The following is a 17,711-nucleotide window of genomic DNA, read 5'->3' as shown; positions in this document are numbered from 1 at the left end:
TGCTTCCTTACTATCCGGGGACCGCAGGCCGCGGCGGGCGCGTGAGGCTGGGTTCTGGCGGCAGGAGCTTTGCCGCCTATTTGTGTAAATCTACATTGAGTGGTGTTTTTCTTAATAACCTAGACAGAGCCACAGTTCATTCACACAGGAGGACGGCCTGGCGGAAGAAAATACACAGTGGGATGCAGGTGCTGATGTACAAAACACTTGGTGTGTAGCGGGAAAGCTATGCGCCCAGAAGCAGGAGACGGACGGCGGAGTTCCGGAGGCGCCAGGCCGCGTGGACGGTTCGACGGTAGAGGCGGCGTCCACAGCCCGCGGCTGACCACCTGTGCACCTCCTGGTCTGTAAAGGGCCAATCTACATGTAGATGAGTCTTTCTGTGTCTAAACAAGGTGGCTGGTGTGAGGATAAAAAGAACGTGTTCCACTGTGGGCTCCGTCCATGAGCAGACCTTACGAATGGCTCGTGTCCTCCCTTCACAGCAGTGCCTTCGCACTCAATGTCAACTGCAGGCAAAGCGGGGGGGGGGGGGGCAGGGCACCTGCCTGTGAGCACGAAGCCCGAGTCCAGTCCCTACAACCACCAGAAAGAAAACATTTAGGGACAGCTTTGGGAGAAGTCAGAGGCCGAGAGTGGAGGCGTCTGGCACCGTTTGACGTGGATGTGCGGATATGGGGTTAATCTGCACACCTGAAACAACACTAACGCGGATGCCCGCATCTGGAGAGCAGGGGCCCAGGAGAGGCAGCCAGAGGCCGAGAAAACCCAAGACTGTGCCCCCAGAGGGGGGAGTGAGGACCAGCGGGCGGACAGAGGGACAGACAGAGGGAAGGAGGGAGTGCAGACAGAGAGAGACAGACGAAGGGAGAGAGGGAGGAGGAAGGGCAGAGAGGGACAGACGGAGGGAGGGAGGGAAGTGGGGCTTCCAGGATGGTGAGCCGCCGAGGAAGCAGGTGAGGGCGCACCTGTACGTGCGTGCCGTGACGTGGGGCTTGCCAGCGACCAGTGACGGCAGCGGCCGTGTGCCTGGCATTGTTGGGGCAGAGATGTCTTGTAATGAGTTTTAGAAGCAGATGCGAGGGACAGGCAGCAGGAGGAGCTGGCCTGAGGGTTTCTGCTGCAGGGGGTCTGGGGAGGCAGGATGGTTGCTGAAGGAGGGAGGGAGGGAGTTTTTCCAGTGGAGGACTCTGGGGGAGAGGGGGTTTGTGCCCGAGACCTTCCCTGGTTCCCTGAGAGGATGGAGGGGCAGACCGATCTGCACCCTGTGCCCCAGGCAGGCGGGGGTCATCGGGTCTGGGGATTCCGAGGATACGCTCAGGCCAGGACCTGCCTCCCAGAGCATGAGGTCAGAAGGTCAGGAGGTAAGGAAGGGGCGCTGCAACCAAAATGGTAGAGTGCCAGCCTTGAGCAACAATGCTCAGAGACAGCGGCCAGGCCCTGAGTCCAAGCCCCATGACCAACCACAAACCACGCGATCTCCTGGAAGGTTGATTTACCCATGAAGCACGCGTGTCTGTGGGTGTGGTGAGCTGGCCTGTGACCCCCGCATGCAGGGCAGAGAGGGCACACCGGCTGCAAGCTGATTCTCAAAAACACAGAGAAAAAGAAAACAGAAAGAAATGCATTAATTTTTAATGACTTAACCACAAAAAGAGTTTTCCCATAAAAGTAATAGCAGAATGAGATAATAAAACTAAGTTTCCGTCTGTCTGACTTATGAGAAACGGTAAAGGCAACAGCACTGAGCAAACACTTAAAAATCAGAAGCCAGCTGGGCCCTTGCGTGGCAAGACGGTGGTCATGATAGATACTCCGGCGTTACGACGTTCACGTTACGTCATAAGATGGTAAACCCTCCCCATCGGTGGGGACTCGCTCATTTCCCAGAGGAGCTGACTGGCCAGTACATTCTTGCCTGGCCCTGGCAGCAGTATGAAAGCATTCGCTTTTCAATAGGAATGGATTATGTAGAATCGTCAATAATTCTTTCCAAATTTTCAACATTAGGTTTGTTTCCTTGAGTTGAAGGAAGTGCTACTCATGACCAGAGGCTACAACACACGGATCACACATGCGGCTTGGCTCTGTGTGGTATCTTTGCTGAAATGACCTGGCAAAGACACGTAGGGGCGCCCATTCTAAAAGCCAGGCGCTTTCTCTGATGATCACATGGCCTAAGTGCCAACCTCTCCTCCCTGAAGAATGAACGCGAGAGTTCCCAATGGCTTGTTGATGGATTCCACCAGCACCTGAGTCACCTCACGCCACCCTTCCATTTCCTGGCAGCTCTGCTGCCTGCCCGCCGGCCCGCCGTGCCGTGCTGTTCCGCCCCAGCAGCTGACAGCGCTGTTTCCTCCAGAGTTCATGGCCGCCGCCGAGGGTGCTGAGGGATGCGGCATTTCTTGAGTTCCAGAGGGGCCGGGTGCTGGCAGGGGTCTCACAAGGAAAGGGGGCGCGGGCCACAGAGGGATGGAGCCCCGCGTGGTCCTGGAAGTGCTCTGCTCTGAAGTCATGTGCTCCAGCCAGTCCTGCGCAGGGGAAAGGCCACCGGTATGTGACTTGGTAAACATTTAGGTGGGCGCCGCGTGGCCAGCGGAGATCTGCTCCCTGCTCGTCCCCTGTGCAGTCCAGCAAGGCCGGCCAGCACCGGCCCAGCCTCACATATGCGCGGGACACGTGCGCAGCCCCCCCCTCGTGAGCTTTGCCTGCCGTGACGCAGACAGGACAGGGCAGGGTGGGAGGGGAAATCACCAGGAGACGCTCCCGGAGATCACCGGGAAAGACGCTGATCTTAACAGGCTTCGCAAGGCCAGGCCACAGCTGCACCGCTTCCATGTGGAATGTATCACGTCCCCTTGGCTAGAAGAAATCCTCCTTGCTGATGGAGGGGGAGATGGCGGGAAGCCCCCCCCCCACCATGCAGGTGAGCCGAGGAGCGGGGCGGCGGTCAGGACCAGAGGCCAGACTCCCGGCTGCCGGCCCGCTACTCCCCTCCAGCCAGCAGTCATAGGATCCAAATCAGCACCGTTGAGTGAATGAAGAGATCACTCGGCTCTCACCTTCAACCCAGGCAGCTGGGAGTGAACGCCGAGGGCTCAAGCCGGCCAGGACGCGGGGGGAGACCCCAGCTCGGCAACAGCAAGCTGCAGTGGCACACGCGCCTCGTCCCAGCCACGTGAGGTCAGAGAGCTGCAGAAGAAGAGAACTGTGTGAGACACGCTCTCAGTAGAAAGGCCCTCCATCAGCCCTCAGCCTGCGTGCTGCGCGCAGAGGCCAGCCAACACATCCTCCGGCCTCGGCTCACACTGCGGAGGCCTCCTCCACACCCGCGAGTTCCTATCCCCCTGTGGGCCCAGGCTTGAGCGCTCCAATTCTGGTGGCTCTCAGTGTCAGTACTTGGCATTAATTATGCTACAAAGTAACACTTAATTTGGGGACAACAGGATTAATACAGAGAGGGGACTGAAGGTGGATAAGTAACTGATGACTTAATGAGCATCAGCCTTTTGGACAGGTCTTTGCCGTATTTCTGCTCTATAATATAATTTCAGTAAAACAGAAACCATCTCTTTTTTACTTACCAATTGTTAAATCCAAGTTCATGAATAAACACCAAATTAAATGGAAAATTTTAAGGTATGAGTAAACCTTATAATTTTAAGATTCTGCAGTTCCATTGTGAGTGAGAATGTCTGTTTGCCCTGGGCGCAGGTACACAGACCGTCTCCCGTTCCTCCTTGGTTCTCGTAGAAGTACTACAAGACAGACACCCAGAATGGAAGCCAACAGAGCCCCGCATCAGAACTAGAAAGAAACCGCAGACGGGAGGTTAATGTACTTCCTGAGCTTTCACATTAAGTCTGTATCACTGGATGGTACTCTCCTGAGTTAGTGACTCTTTGACTTGTTACCATGGCAACCTCTGACCTTAAATGGCCACCTTTGTAGTTATCTACAGAATGATTTCTAGTAGATGCTCAGTGGTTCGAGTCCATTTAATTAGTCCTAGCAAGCCAAACGCAGCACTTCCAGTTCATTAATTCTTTAACTGTAAAAGATGTGTGATGCGTGGATGCAGGCCATGACCTATGATAAATTTTTTGGGATTGAATAAATACCTATTTTCTTTCTTTTTTTCTTTTTCTTTTTCTTTGTCAGTCCTGGGGCTTGAACTCTGGGACTGGGTGCTGCACCTAAGCATTTTTGTTCAAGGGTAGTGCTCTACCACTTGAACCAGAGCTCTGCTCCGGCTTTCATTGGTTAATTGGAGATAAGAGTCTCACTCATAGACTTTCCTGCCTGGGCTGGCTTCAAACCATGATCCTCAGATCTCAGCCTCCTGAGTAGCTAGGGTGACAGGCATGAGCCACCTGCACCTGACTTAAATGTGTATTTTCTATGGTGTCACTGGGACTTCATACTCCAGAGCACGACTGGAGACTAAGGCCCACTTCCCAGTGGTGTTTAGTAGGGAGCTGCTGTCTGAGACATGTGCAGTGACTTGGGGACAGTGGGTGCAAGGTCGAGGCCAGCCTGAGCATAGAGGTGGAGAGAGGAGAGACTCCATCCCAGCTGATGGCAGGGGCCGTGGGGCCTGCCTGCTGTCCCCAGCAGCACAGGTGACAGACGTCCAGGACCACCCGGACATAAAGCCAGGCCCCCCTTCAAAAAAGGGGCGCGCGTGGCAGAGCACCTGCCTGGCAAGTGCGAGGCCCGAGGTCACCCGCGCCACTGTCACACTCGAGAGCACACTCAGAAGTAGAAAGGCGTTTGTGCTCTCTGAAAGACGCAGAGCTGCTGCTCCTTCTGCACAATGGAGGGCCGGCGTCTCCGCTCACCTCCAAGCCAGCCGCGGGCTCGCACAGGTGGCCCCTCAGGGCCGATGCTAATTACGTCAGGAAGAACTTTTTAAATTAACTCCGGCTCCCCTCCAGGCTCCCGTTCTGAATCAGTGGGAACGCCTCCCGCGCGCTGGGCCGGCGGAAGGGGCAGCTGGCCGGCGAGGGCCGCAGCGCAGCCGGGTCTGCGTGCAGCAGCGGCAGCTCTCAGCTCTCTGAACCGAGACCCCGCCTTTCTTCTCCTAGGGCTTGCCAATGAATCACCTCAGCCTGGAATGCTACGGTGTAAAAGACAGAAAGACAGGAGACGCTGTTAGACTGCCTTCCTCATTGTAGAGTGAAAGGAATTGCGCTGTAGTGAAATGGCTTGCTCACGGCACACAGCCAATGGGGCAGGAAAAGGATTGGGCCCCACAAGTCCTGATTTCTGCTGTTTTTTTCATGAAGGAGCTGGTAACTGTGCCACGGTGTAAATCCGTGTCGTCTTCAACTATTCAGAGTACGGCTGTCACCCGAGCTCTGCCTGCCCAGCCCTCCCGACAGTGTCTCACGCCACACCAGCTCGCCCTGGGTCCCCACAGACAGACGCGATGCCAAGCCAGGGGCTCCCCAAAGTTAGCTGAGCTCACAGGCGGCAGGCGGCGCCTCACCCTGCCTGCAGACCGTGAGGAAGGCCTGCTCCAAGCGCCACACGGCTGCTGTTTAACAGGAAACTCGTGCGCGCTCGGGACTCGGGAAGCCTCCCTTCCGTGGATACAGAGAAATCGAGTCGATGCATTTTGTGAAGAAAATTGAGATGACAAGTGAACCTGGGGGGAGGGGGGAGGGACAGCTCCCACCCAGGCTCTCCCCTGCAGGCAGGTAACCAGGAACTCTATCGGAAAGTGTTCATCCATCTTCCCGTAGAAGGAAACGCACGCACGGCCGAGGCAGGAGCAACACCGTGAGGACTGCAAGGCCTGCAGCAGAGCTTCCCGGAGCCCGAGGGCCAGCGCTGCCCTGCAGACACGGCTCACTGTCTGCTGAAGTATGCCAAGGAAGGTGACCCGTGACGGTGATGGCCTTTCAACTGAACTGCCCGGCCGTCACTCTCAGTAGGGGTCTCCCTGACATCGCTCCACTCCCCGCCCCAGCACGCCTCCCCGACCCAGCTCAGGGTGCCCACCGCCATCCCCAGGCCTGACCACCCCATACTCCACGCACGGCCCACACCTGAAGTGTGGAGTGCAAGTCTGCCTCACCAGGCAAAGGTCTTTACAAAGACACTGCAGGGAGAAGAAACTTCTGGGCAAATTCAGAGGAAAAAAAAAAATAAAGCAGACAGACAGATGGAGTCGTCCCAGGCCAATTGAAAAGAAAGGAGGTTAGGAAGGCGGCCTGGAGGGAGAAAACCCTCAGACCTGGATAAATAGGCAAAGTATCACAAGGCCAAACCAGTCTCCTTATTTTTATAGATGTGGGAAATGAATGAAGCAGAGACTTAAACTAAGGGTCCGTTGACGAGCTCCGCCAGACACAGCCTTTGCGCCCTGTCCCTGGTCCACAGCGCCACACCTACCATTCAACGCCGTGAAGTCATCTGCTTACTGCTCCACAAGGGCGTGAGCTGCGCGGCGGAACAGCTGTTCTCTGAGGGAGAATAAATAAAGCGTATTCTTGAATATTAAAGAGCTGAGCTGCGGTCAAGCTTTCTAATTAGGTCAGCATAATTTAAAACGGACTGAAACGCGTCTCAGGTGTGAATAGCGCACAGTGGTGGTCTTGCCCTGGGCCGTGTCCCTGGGCCCGCAGTGGTTTGTGGAGAGCCCAGGGGTGGCGGGGGGAGCTCGTGTTCACCCTAGGGCTGGTCGACGGCGCCGGTCCTCGGTGCCACCACCCGCAGCTCCCCGTGGGACCGCGCTGGTGGCGAGCGACTGGCGACCGTCCCCAGCACGGGGCTGACGGGTCTCCACCCATGCCAACCGTTGCTTCTTCTCCAGAATGTTCTCCACAGCATGTTCTGTTTTAGAGGCCGCTCCCTGGAAAGGTGTTGAACCCGCCTCGATGTCGCTCCAAAACCATTCATCTGCCTTTGTTGTGTTTGGTTTTAATTTCTTTTTCTCAGAGAGATCAATTTCTCATTACTGCTAAGCCGAACGCTTCCAGGGGAAGATGGAGAAACGTATTTGGTGGAGACAAGCTTTATCAAATTCAAAAGCCTAGAAGAGAAAAATAATAGAAAATAGAGAAAGATCCTGTGAACACACAGTTTGACTCTAGCTGTCAAGTGTTTTTCAAAAAGTGGGACCAGTGGAAGAGTGCAGGGTGCTCAGCGATTGGGGGGGAGGGAAGGGGAGGGGGAGACCCCCACCCAGGAAGGGCTGGAATTCCAGCACCAGGGGGCACTCAGGTGCCCCTCCCCCCCTCGCTCAAGGAACATGTCCACACTCGTGTGTGCGTGCTGGAACACCGAGGAAGATACTAGAAGGACGGAGAAAGACTAAGACTGTGTGCATGCACAGATGCTAACTGCGCTGAGAACAGTCCTCACCGGCCAGCGGAGGGGGCCAGGGGGACGCCTGGCCGGGGAGTACACGCTGGCTAAGGATACTGGGGAGGTGGTTCCGGGGGTGGGGGGTGTGGCCCGTGGGAGTAAAAGGATGTGGAAGTCGGAAATTAAGTTGGGAAGCTGAAGCCAGCGCTGTCACACCGGAGTCCGTCCACGCTGTGGTGGGGAGGAGTCGGTGGCGGTGGGGTCCGTGGGCTCCAGGGCCGGTTCTGGGGCTCCCCCCTCCGCACCCCTCGGCGCAGGCACTGGCGCGCTCCCTCCTGCACTCCGGAGCCGGGGCTGCGCGGTGGCTCCCGGGCCCGGGGGCAGAGCACACGCACGGAGGGCCGGCCCCAGGGCTTGTGAACCACCCGCGTGTCCACGTCGGAACGGGTCTGGCTAGAGGTGGTTGTGGGTAAAGCCACAAGGTGACAGGGCACGGCGCGTTTGAGATGTGGACGGATGGACTCAGGCCTCTCTCGTCTCTCTACAGTTCCATGGTCCCAGCAGGGCACACGCACATGCGCACGCGCACGCGGGGTTCTCTGCAGTGTGCGCTGAGTGAGCAGCTGTGGGTGAGGCGAGAGGCTGCAACGGCGTGGGTGACGGGTGGGTCCAGAGGACAGAGACGGAGAAACCACTCAGCTGAGCGCCCGGGGCAGCCGGCACACACGCCTTCACACACCCAGCCCGGGAGGCACACACGCCTTCACACACCCAGCCCAGCCGGCACACACGCCTTCACACACCCAGCCCAGCCAGCACACAGGCCTTCACACACCCAGCCCGGGAGGCACACAGGTCTTCACACACCCAGCCCAGCCGGCACACACGCCTTCACACACCCAGCCCAGCCGGCACACACGCCTTCACACACCCAGCCCTGGCTGGCACACACGCCTTCACACACCCAGCCTGGGCGGCCGGCACACACGCCTTCACACACCCAGCCTGGCCAGCACACACGCCTTCACACACCCAGCCCGGCCAGCACACACGCCTTCACATACCCAGCCCTGGCTGGCACACACGCCTTCACACACCCAGCCCAGCCAGCACACACGCCGTCACACACCCAGCCCTGGCTGGCACACACGCCTTCACACACCCAGCCCGGGCGGCACACACACCGTCACACACCCAGCCCTGGCTGGCACACACGCCTTCACACACCCAGCCTTGGCCGGCACACACACCTTCACACACCCAGCCCGGGCTGGCCACCGCCGTCTTCGCGTATCGGAAGCGGCTCGCCCTTGTACACCACCCAGCACAGACTGTGCCTGGGAAAGAGAGCGAGATGCTGATTTAACTTCGCCACACTCTCTGGTCCTTACGCACACGCCCCCTGGTCCTCACTCCTGAAAGAAGCGAGTGTGAACCGGCACACAGCACCTTGCCGAGCCCGGCGGCCGGGAGGGGGCGGAGGGGGCGCCGGCAACGTGATTCACCCCGGCTCGGGGTAGGCAGGGGAAAGAGGACCCGGCACTCACGAGATTTGAAATCCACAAACTCCTGTCACAATGAACACACAGGAGAATGTGTCAGCCTCATTTCCCCTGAACTTCTACAACGTTTAAGAATTCTTTAGGTTTTCACCATTACCGGGAAAGTGAAGGTCCACCTTGAGCAAGGGTCTTGTGGGGAGCAGGGCCTCCGAGCTGACCACATCCCGAGCTTAGAGAGAGGCTGGAGAGGGGCTGGGAAGCTGGCTCAGTGGTAGAGCGCTTGCCTTGCATGCATGAGGCCCTGGGTTCGATTCCTCAGCACCACATAAGCAGAAAGAGGCCGGAGAGTGGGTCACTTCCTCGTGTCCTGGGCCAGGGGCAGCGAAGGGAGCACCATAAATCACCTCTCGCTGGGAACGATTAATTTGTGTTCTGGACTCGTCCTCCTCTGTGCTTTTTATGCTGTTTCTTTTTATATTTGAATTTTAGGTCACTATTGGCTTGAGGTGAAATAGTGAAATACTGCCGGGTAGTTACAGCAGCCCACTGTAATCACCAAATTCAGGGGTCACCTTTCCCCACAGTTTTAAAATTGGCTGTCACCAGCTGTCACAAGAAAAATGAACCCGCAGCCCTCGCTCCTCTGACCGTGAGAAGAGCCGCGTGCGTGGCGAGCGCGCCGCATCTCCCAGGCAAAACCTCCCTGGTTTCACCCCGCGTTTGCCACGGCCCTCATCTCGCTTTATTCCCGACACGAGCAGTGCGGGCAGCCTTCAGCAGAGCTGCGTGTCTCTTCATTGATTTGCAGTAAAAGAGGAAAAACCTTTTTTAATAATTTTCAGAATAGCTATTCTTCCAGAGGGAAGCCTGCGGATCCTGAGTGCGTCCAGAGCGGACGAGGGCGCCTACGCGTGCCGCGCGGAGAACAGCTTCGGCACGGCCGAGATCCTCGCCTCCCTGTCGGTCAAAGGTGAGGAGAGGAGGCTGCATGCAGGGCGGGCGGGGGGAGGGGGCACAGGGGGCGGGCGGGTACCTGTGCGCGTGCGTCTACACGGATGCACAGTGCATCGCACGCCCAGCTCCCAGCCAGCTCCCCAGCATTTACACACACTAAGAGGAGGAAACCCATGGTTGGTAGAAATATTCAAATTCTGCCTTGCCAGAACGATTGAAACGATAACGCCTCAGGAAGTTTCCTTCCCGGCCTGAGCTGCTCAGGCACGCAGTACGCAGCCCGGCACGGTCTGACCCGCGCACAGAGTGTGTGGGGAATGTGGGGGAGGGCCCCCCCATGACATCAGCAGCCGTCGGGGGCTGGTCTGCTGCCCATCGGGTTGGGACGCAGGAGCTGGCGGGAGCCGGCCCACTCCAGTCTGCAGCCTCGGACTTCACACACATTTATGTTTCAATAGAATAAACATTATGTTCTTCATTTTCTAGTTTGAAATTAGATGCCCAGAGTGTTTTTGTTTGACAGCTAACAAGTGACATAAAATCTTGTATCTCAGCGGCAAAATCTCTTCAGGTCACAAAGGATATTTTTCACAACAGAGGTGTGTACCTAATTTGATTTTATTTCACCACCAAGTTCCTTACAGAAAATCGCATTAGGCTATGAAAATATTTTTGAAAATTAGGTCCAAAAATTGCGATGGGAGGGGTGAGGGTCAGCCCTGCAGATGTATGCACTGCTGACAAGCTGTCCGCCGAGGATGCCAAACCGGTCATTTTTCTCTGTCTTTGGAAATAAAAATGTACTGTAGATAGCCACAGTGGAGCTTAGAAAAAGAGCAGACGTTGAGAGGAAAGGTCAGAATTTAAAAGATCTTCACCCCGTCCCCAGGGCTCCTTCCCCCTCCTTGGAGCCCGTGGGTCTTTTGCATAATGAAACGATGCTGCTGAACACACCACCATTTTAGACAACACCAATATTAGTTTGTTGTGAGTTAGAACGTGCCCCAACCTTCCCTCCTCTCTGAGCTGGGAGGACGGCATGGTGCCCCTCTGTCTTCGACGGCGCCGGGACTCGGCGGGCCTGGCCGCAGGGCGCACGGCTCCGGCACCTCTGGGACGCCCGGGGACGCTGGCACGCGAGGGAGCATTTTCCCAGGCCCCGCTTAGGAGGACCGTGGAGGCGAAGGGGTTTTTTTCCGTGGTCAGGAGCGGTGTTTTCTAGGATGGCTAGAGTCCTGCATGGAGGAGAACTAGGAGCGCCGCCCTCCGCTCCTGGGCGCACGCAGCTCCAGCCGTGAGGAAGGCGCGCCCTGCTTCGTCCGGTGCACTTCACACTGCCGCGCTCCGCCCTGCTCACAGCTCTACCGGTCCTGGCTGAGTGGCTCTGAACCCATCAAATGGCTTTTGAAACTATGGGTCAATATGCTTGCTCAAGAAACATTTCCATTCGGCGTTATTGTCTTTCTTACACCTCAATTCAACCAACCACAAGCGGCAGGCGCTATTTCATCAGCAGAAGGATGGCTTCTGCTCCTCTGCCTGCAGAGGGCGCCGTGGAGCCAGGGCACAGGGAGGACTGTGCTCCTCCTCCACAGAGACGGTGGGTGGAGGAAGGTACTGCCCCTGCCTCACAGCCTCTGGGCAAGGGCCTGGCCCGGCACTTCTCCTGAGATTGCAGCACTGGTCGCAGAGCCCCTTTTGTCTACTTGAAGGGCCTCCTCCGGCGGCCAGAGTAGCCTCCACCCATGTCATTTCCACGGGAGCTGCTGCATCAGCCGCAGCTCTAATCAGCTGTGCTGCACCCACGGGTGAGCACAGCACCCGCCCAGTCTCCCATCAGCAGCCCCAGCCCCGAGCAGTCACGCCATGCTCACCCTCCGGGGTTGGCAGCTGATCAAATGGGATTGCCGGCGGGTGGGGCTCATCCAGGTGCTCTTCCTTCCAGAGCCCACAAGGATCGAACTCACTCCCAAAAGGACGGAGTTAACCGTGGGAGAGAGCGTCGTTCTGAACTGCAAAGCGATCCACGACGCCAGCCTGGAGGTGACCTTCCACTGGACACTCCGAGGGCAGCCCATTGACTTCGAGAAGGACGGCGGGCATTTTGAAAGCATCAGGGCTGTAAGTTTGCACACTACTTATTACTTTTGCATCAGGGCTGTAAGTTTGCACACTACTTATTACTTGTTGCATAATGATTTTAGAAATGTTGACTCCCATAAGAACATTTTGTCCATGAAAAGCTAAGGAAAATACAAGGAAAAGTCAATGCGATTAAACAATTACTGTCTTCCTACTGCGTCATGTCAAACTGAAAATAGTGATTTGAACCTCCCCCCCCAAAGAATTTGGAAATCCATCGTGAGCCTGTGCTCTGCCGTTTGGCTGTTGCGATGGTTACACGGTCTTCTCCGCGCTTCTCTGACGTGGCCTCTGTGTCCTTTAAAGAACTAGCATCCTGTCCTTCTGAGGATCAGTAACTGAGAGAGGACTGTTCGCTTCCCACAGCCACCCGCCAAGCCTGCAGCCCGGCCTCAGCGCCACAGGCCCTCAGACAGCCATGGACACGCACGTTTCTTGTACCATTTTACTCGTGTGTCTACATGGCAGCCAGCAAAAGATGACCCAACCCGCTCCCCCGCCACAGTGCCTGCCCTGGCTCCACAGAGACACGCGAGCCCTCCCCGTGGCTAGCTGGCAGTGTAAGCGCACAGCAGTGCCAGGGAGCCAGAGAGAGGGAGGGAGGGGGCGGGGGTCTGGATCTTTCCATGATGCTCAGAGAGTGAGAGACAAAATCCATTTGAAAATGGTGTCACTTACTAATAATATCAGGCTTCTTCCTCAACACCTTGGGAAGCACTGGAAATCCATAGGTCTCGCAAGCCCGAACATTTAAACTCATTTGGGATTAGAATGTAAGCTTCTGTGAAACAGCAAAAAAGCTCTGGGCCGAGAGGACTTCCCAGCTGAATCGGGTCGGTGCCTGTCAGCTGCGTGACCCCGCGCCCCAGGCACGAATTCACCCCACAGTGAGGTATGGGGTAACCTGCCCCCGCCTCGCGGAGCCCCTTCTGCTCTGCACCCCAACAGTCTCACAGTGAAGGAGTAGAGAGGAGCGCTCTCTGCTCATTTGCCAATGTAACCAAAATTAAACCTTTTCATCTTAGTTTACCTTGTAATGAGCAAGAGAGACTCAGGAAGAAACAATTATCCACTGCGTTACTCACCTCGTTAAATACACCCCAATGGTCTGGGCTAAATTATATGCAAAATATTTGGACTGTGGCTTTCTTTCTCCCTAATTGACCTCACTTGATCATTTTGTTTTAGAGATTTGTAACATCATGAAGTAGAAAGGTGTGGTGCAGAAACACCGTCAAATATAGATTGTCTCAGTCTTCTCCACTTGGGCTGATTAGATGCATAAAGGATTTCTAAAATGACTAAACCCTGCCATAGAAATAAGCATTCTCCAAAATTCTACCCAGAAAATGAATGAAGGTGGTTGTGAGAACTTTTGTTCTTGCCTTTTTACACATTCCTCTCCGTGCCGTTCATTTCTTAGACGTCTCTGATTGTTTCCACAAACACCTGCTGCGTCCCTGTGGGCATCGCGGCTGGATTCTCACCTTTGACAGTGCAGACCAGGCCTTGTCCTGGCACAGAGCCCGCTCAGCACACACAGCCACGCCAGCAAAGCTGCGTGAGAGAGCAGGCGACCTCAGCGCGCCCACGCTCCGCACATTAAAAGGCTGTCCAGAAATAAGCGCACACCCGACTCTCCCGGTACCTCCAAAGTGGCCTCCCCTTTCCCTGCTTGCTTCAAATACTGGTGGACTTGGGCTGGGTTAGGGAAGGGCAGCAGAGAGCTCACGCCATCTCCCTGCCCTCGCCGGGAGGTGTGGAGGGGGGAGGGGGAGGTGCTGTGCTTGTGATGCCCTCGGCCCATGAGGACAAGAAATATGAGTCTGCAACACAGAGAGGAAGAGCAGAGCTCAGAAATCCAAGGAAGCGTAGCCGATCTGCTCTGGGCTCCGAAGGAGAAGCGTCAGGGATGGAGGAGTGTTGGCTTAGAGTCCAGGCACAAGGCCAGCAGGCCCCAGGGACACAGAGCAGAACACACCTCTGACAGCAGTGCTCCCCAGACTCCACCGTAGTGCTCCCCAGCTGACAGCAGTGCTCCCCAGACCCCACTGGAGTGCTCCCCAGCTGACAGCAGTGCTCCCCAGACCCCACTGGAGTGCTCCCCAGCTGACAGCAGTGCTCCCCAGACCCCACCATAGTGCTCCCCAGCTGACAGCAGTGCTCCCCAGACCCCACCGGAGTGCTCCCCAGCTGACAGCAGTGCTCCCCAGCTGACAGCAGTGCTCCCCAGCTGACAGCAGTGCTCCTCAGACCCCACTGGAGTGCTCCCCAGCGCTAACCGTAGTGCTCCCCAGACCCCACCGGAGTGCTCCCCAGCTGACAGCAGTGCTCCCCAGCTGACAGCAGTGCTCCCCAGGCCCCACTGGAGTGCTCCCCAGCTGACAGCAGTGCTCCCCAGACCCCACTGGAGTGCTCCCCAGCTGACAGCAGTGCTCCCCAGCTGACAGCAGTGCTCCCCAGCGCTAACCGCAGTGCTCCACAGCTGACAGCAGTGCTCCCCAGCTGACAGCAGTGCTCCCCAGCGCTAACCGCAGTGCTCTAGCCGGCTGCCCGGCCGCACAGTGGCCAGCAGTGCTCCCATGGGCGCAGAGGTGAGGAGGAGCCCCAGGGCGGAGCCGCTGGGCGGGTGGGGAGCACGGGCAACGCTGTGGGGGGAGGGGCGGAGGAGGGGGCGACACAGGCCCCACTGGAGCACCGCCAGGCCCACTCCTCAGAGACTCCATCCTCCTCCTCCCCCTCCCCCACCTCTTCCTCCTCCTCCTCACTGACCCTCCTCCTCCTCACCCTCCTCCTCTTCCTCACTGACCCTCCTCCACGCTGACCCTCCCCTTCCTCCTCCTCCTCACATTGACCCTCCTCATCCTCCACACACATACCTTCCTCCTCTTCCGACCCCCTCCCCCTCCTCGTCTTCCTTGTCCTCACCTCCCCCTCCTCCTCCTCACACCGACCTTCCTCCTCCTCTTCCGACCCCCCCTCCTCGCCCTCCCCCCTCCTCTGCGCTGATGCTCACAGGCAGGTCGCTGCCCTCAGCCAGCAGCAGGAGTCTCGGCCTCGGCAGGTGCGGAGCTGATTCAGTCAGGTAGTGCGTCAGGCCTTCGCGTGTGCAGACCTGGCCGGCCATTTAAGTGCGGTCCACCACTCCGCCGTGTGGTGCTGGCTTAGGAGGGACCGCGTTCGTGCTCAGCCTGGTCCCTGACGGCGGCTTTATCCCTGTGCTGCACTTTCAGAGCGTGACAAGTGCTGTGATTACTGCGTCCTCCGGTGGTGTGTGTGTGTGTGTGTGTGTGTTTGCAGAGCTGTGTCCTCCACTGCGGTCTGTGAGTGTGTGTGTGTGTGCACACGGGTACAGAGCTGCGTCCTCCACTGCGGTCTGTGAGTGTGTGTGTGTGTGTGTGCACACGGGTACAGAGCTGCGTCCTCCACTGCGGTCTGTGAGTGTGTGTGTGTGTGTGTGTGTGTGTGTGCACATGGAGGTACAGAGCTGCGTCCTCCACTGGGGTCTGTGTGTGTACATGTGTGCATGTGCAGAACTGCGTCCTCCACTGGGGTCTGTGTGTGTGTGTACACGTGTGCAGAGCTGCGTCCTCCAGAGGGGTTTTGCGCGTGTGTGCAGATCTACGTGTCTCTTGGATTGCTGCTGGCCTGTGTTTTTTGCAGGAGCAGAACACAAAAGCTTGTTGACAGGTAAAGAGGATTTGAGTCGTGGCCCTGGCGGGAGAAATCAGATCCGTAGCGTGGCTTCCGTGGGCGCAGCAGGAAATGGAAGTGCCATATGTGTAGACACAAAGGTGGGAACACCCTCCCTCCTGGTAGAATGCCGGCGTCTGGACCGCAGAGCCCGGAGTTAAACGCGTGTCCCACTCAGCTGCCCAGACACCGACACACACTTACATGCATCTAGCACTCCAGTGGCTTTCTCTTTTTCCCCAGAGTTATTTTTCTATTCCATGCATATATGAGCTCAGATGAGATTTTCACAATTCTTATTCTCTCTGGACTCTTTTTAATCAAACCAAGAGATTAATTTATCCGGAATGAAGTGTTGGTGTCTTTGGAAATTGACCATGAGTACCACTATTGGTACTGTGTTTCCCAACTTTGACCATGAAGTTCTCTGATTTATTCATGTTTAGTAAACCAAATTCTCATCTAACTCCAGGTCACTCTTAACAATAACTTTTGCTTAGACCTGTTAGTCTTTCTAAAATGCATGCATAACATAAATTTCTACTAATCATCCAGTAAGTGGACATTGAAGCATAATCCGTAGATCTTGACTGAACCACCTGCATCTTCTCATTCTGACAAGGACTTCTTTTGAAGAGCCAGTAAATCTTTATCAAGTTTTCTATACCATAAACCACTCAGAATGTGTCCGTGGAAAGCCAGCTGCACCGAATCTGCTTCCCAAGCAGCTGGCATTGCTGTAGATAAAGGAAAATCACGTGTAAGACTCAGGCAGTCACGACTTTATTAGATTTTATCTCAAAGACAGGCTGGGCATGGTGGCGCAGGCCTACCGTCACTGCTGCCCAAGACGCCATCTGAGGACTCACTGGAGGGACAGGGTGGGGTGCTCGCCTCAGCAAGCGTGAGCTCCTGAGTTCCAACTCCAGAGCCGCAGAGATACCGAAATGAGAAATGGATGGCTGAGGGTGAGTCATAGTTGGTCGTGTTGGGGAGACAGGGACGCGCTCTGCGGGTGCGGGAGGCAGACACCGCCGTGGGCCAAGGCCTCGCTGACCCTGCAGGAGGAGCTGCCGGCCTGACGCAGCCCTTGGCGCCCGCGGTCCGCCCTGTCAGAAGGAAGCGATCCGAGAGGCTTCTCCCCGGGTTTGAAGGCGAGGTGCACCGCAGGCCGGCCTGTGGTTTGGCGGCGCGTCCGTCTGCGCTGCGCGGGGCGGTTTGAACCTGCGGATGCTGCGCCCAGTCAGGATGGCTGCGGCTTCTCAGCGGTCTGCAAAGCTTGGGAAGCCATGATCTCCGAGACTTCTTTGAAATTCTACCTTCGTTTCACAGTTTCTTTCTGCAGCTGTTTTGTGTTTGGTTCTAAAGGATCCCGAGTGTTAGGATGTTTAGCTTTTAGCTTCTCAGACCCCTGGCTGCTTCCGGGAGCCATTTGATCATGTGACAGTGTGTCAGTAGCACTCTGGTGGGCGGGTCTGGGTTTGATCACGTGACAGTGTGTCAGTAGCACTCTGGTGGGCGGGTCTGGGTTTGATCACATGACAGTGTCAGGGCGGGTCTCAGGAGTTTTCCTCACAGAGAAAAGGGAACTGGACAAATGGCCATGAGCCGGCTTGGCAACGACAAGGCCAGCCGAGAGCTAGGGAAGCGGCCTGTGAGCTTCAACGCCCGACCGACGGGCCACGTCCGACCCTGACCCCGAACTCGCGTGAGCGCCACGCTGTCCACCGACCACCGGGCTCTGGTGGCCTCCCGAGGGGCGGAGAGGGGATGGAGACCCCAGGAGGCCGCGTGGCATCCCGCCCCGCCCCCGGGGGAGGAGCCAGCGGGGGAGGCGCCAACCCGGCCAGCCATTGGCCACGCTGTCATCCCCACCCCGTCCCGGGGGAGGAGCCAGCAGGGGGAGGCGCCAACCCGGCCAGCCATTGGCCACGCTGTCATCCCCGCCCCGGGGGAGGAGCCAGCAGGGGGAGGAGCCAACCCAGCCAGCCATTGGCCACGCCCCCGGAGCACACAGGCCCCTGCGCTGGGGCCGGGGCCAGGCCGCTCCTCCCCTCACCCCGCTCCTCCCCTCACCCCGCTCCTCCCCTCACCCCGCTCCTCCCC

At 57.1% G+C, this 17,711-nt stretch overlaps 1 protein-coding gene across 1 annotated transcript in view; it reads left to right on the top strand.

Moving 5' to 3' along the window:
• Positions 1-17,711, top strand: part of Cntn5 (contactin 5) — a 376,198-nt gene that overhangs the window by 279,085 nt on the left and 79,402 nt on the right. The window contains exons 13-14 of the mRNA XM_013009536.1: positions 9,659-9,786; positions 11,716-11,891. Coding sequence (XP_012864990.1) covers positions 9,659-9,786; positions 11,716-11,891 — 304 coding nt within the window. The remainder of the gene's footprint in view (positions 1-9,658; positions 9,787-11,715; positions 11,892-17,711) is intronic.

This window comes from Dipodomys ordii, unplaced genomic scaffold, assembly GCF_000151885.1.
Source record: "Dipodomys ordii isolate 6190 unplaced genomic scaffold, Dord_2.0 Scaffold10, whole genome shotgun sequence".
NCBI lineage: Eukaryota > Metazoa > Chordata > Mammalia > Rodentia > Heteromyidae > Dipodomys > Dipodomys ordii.
Note: the sequence above shows the minus strand (reverse complement) of the source record. Positions and strands in the feature narration are given on the sequence as shown.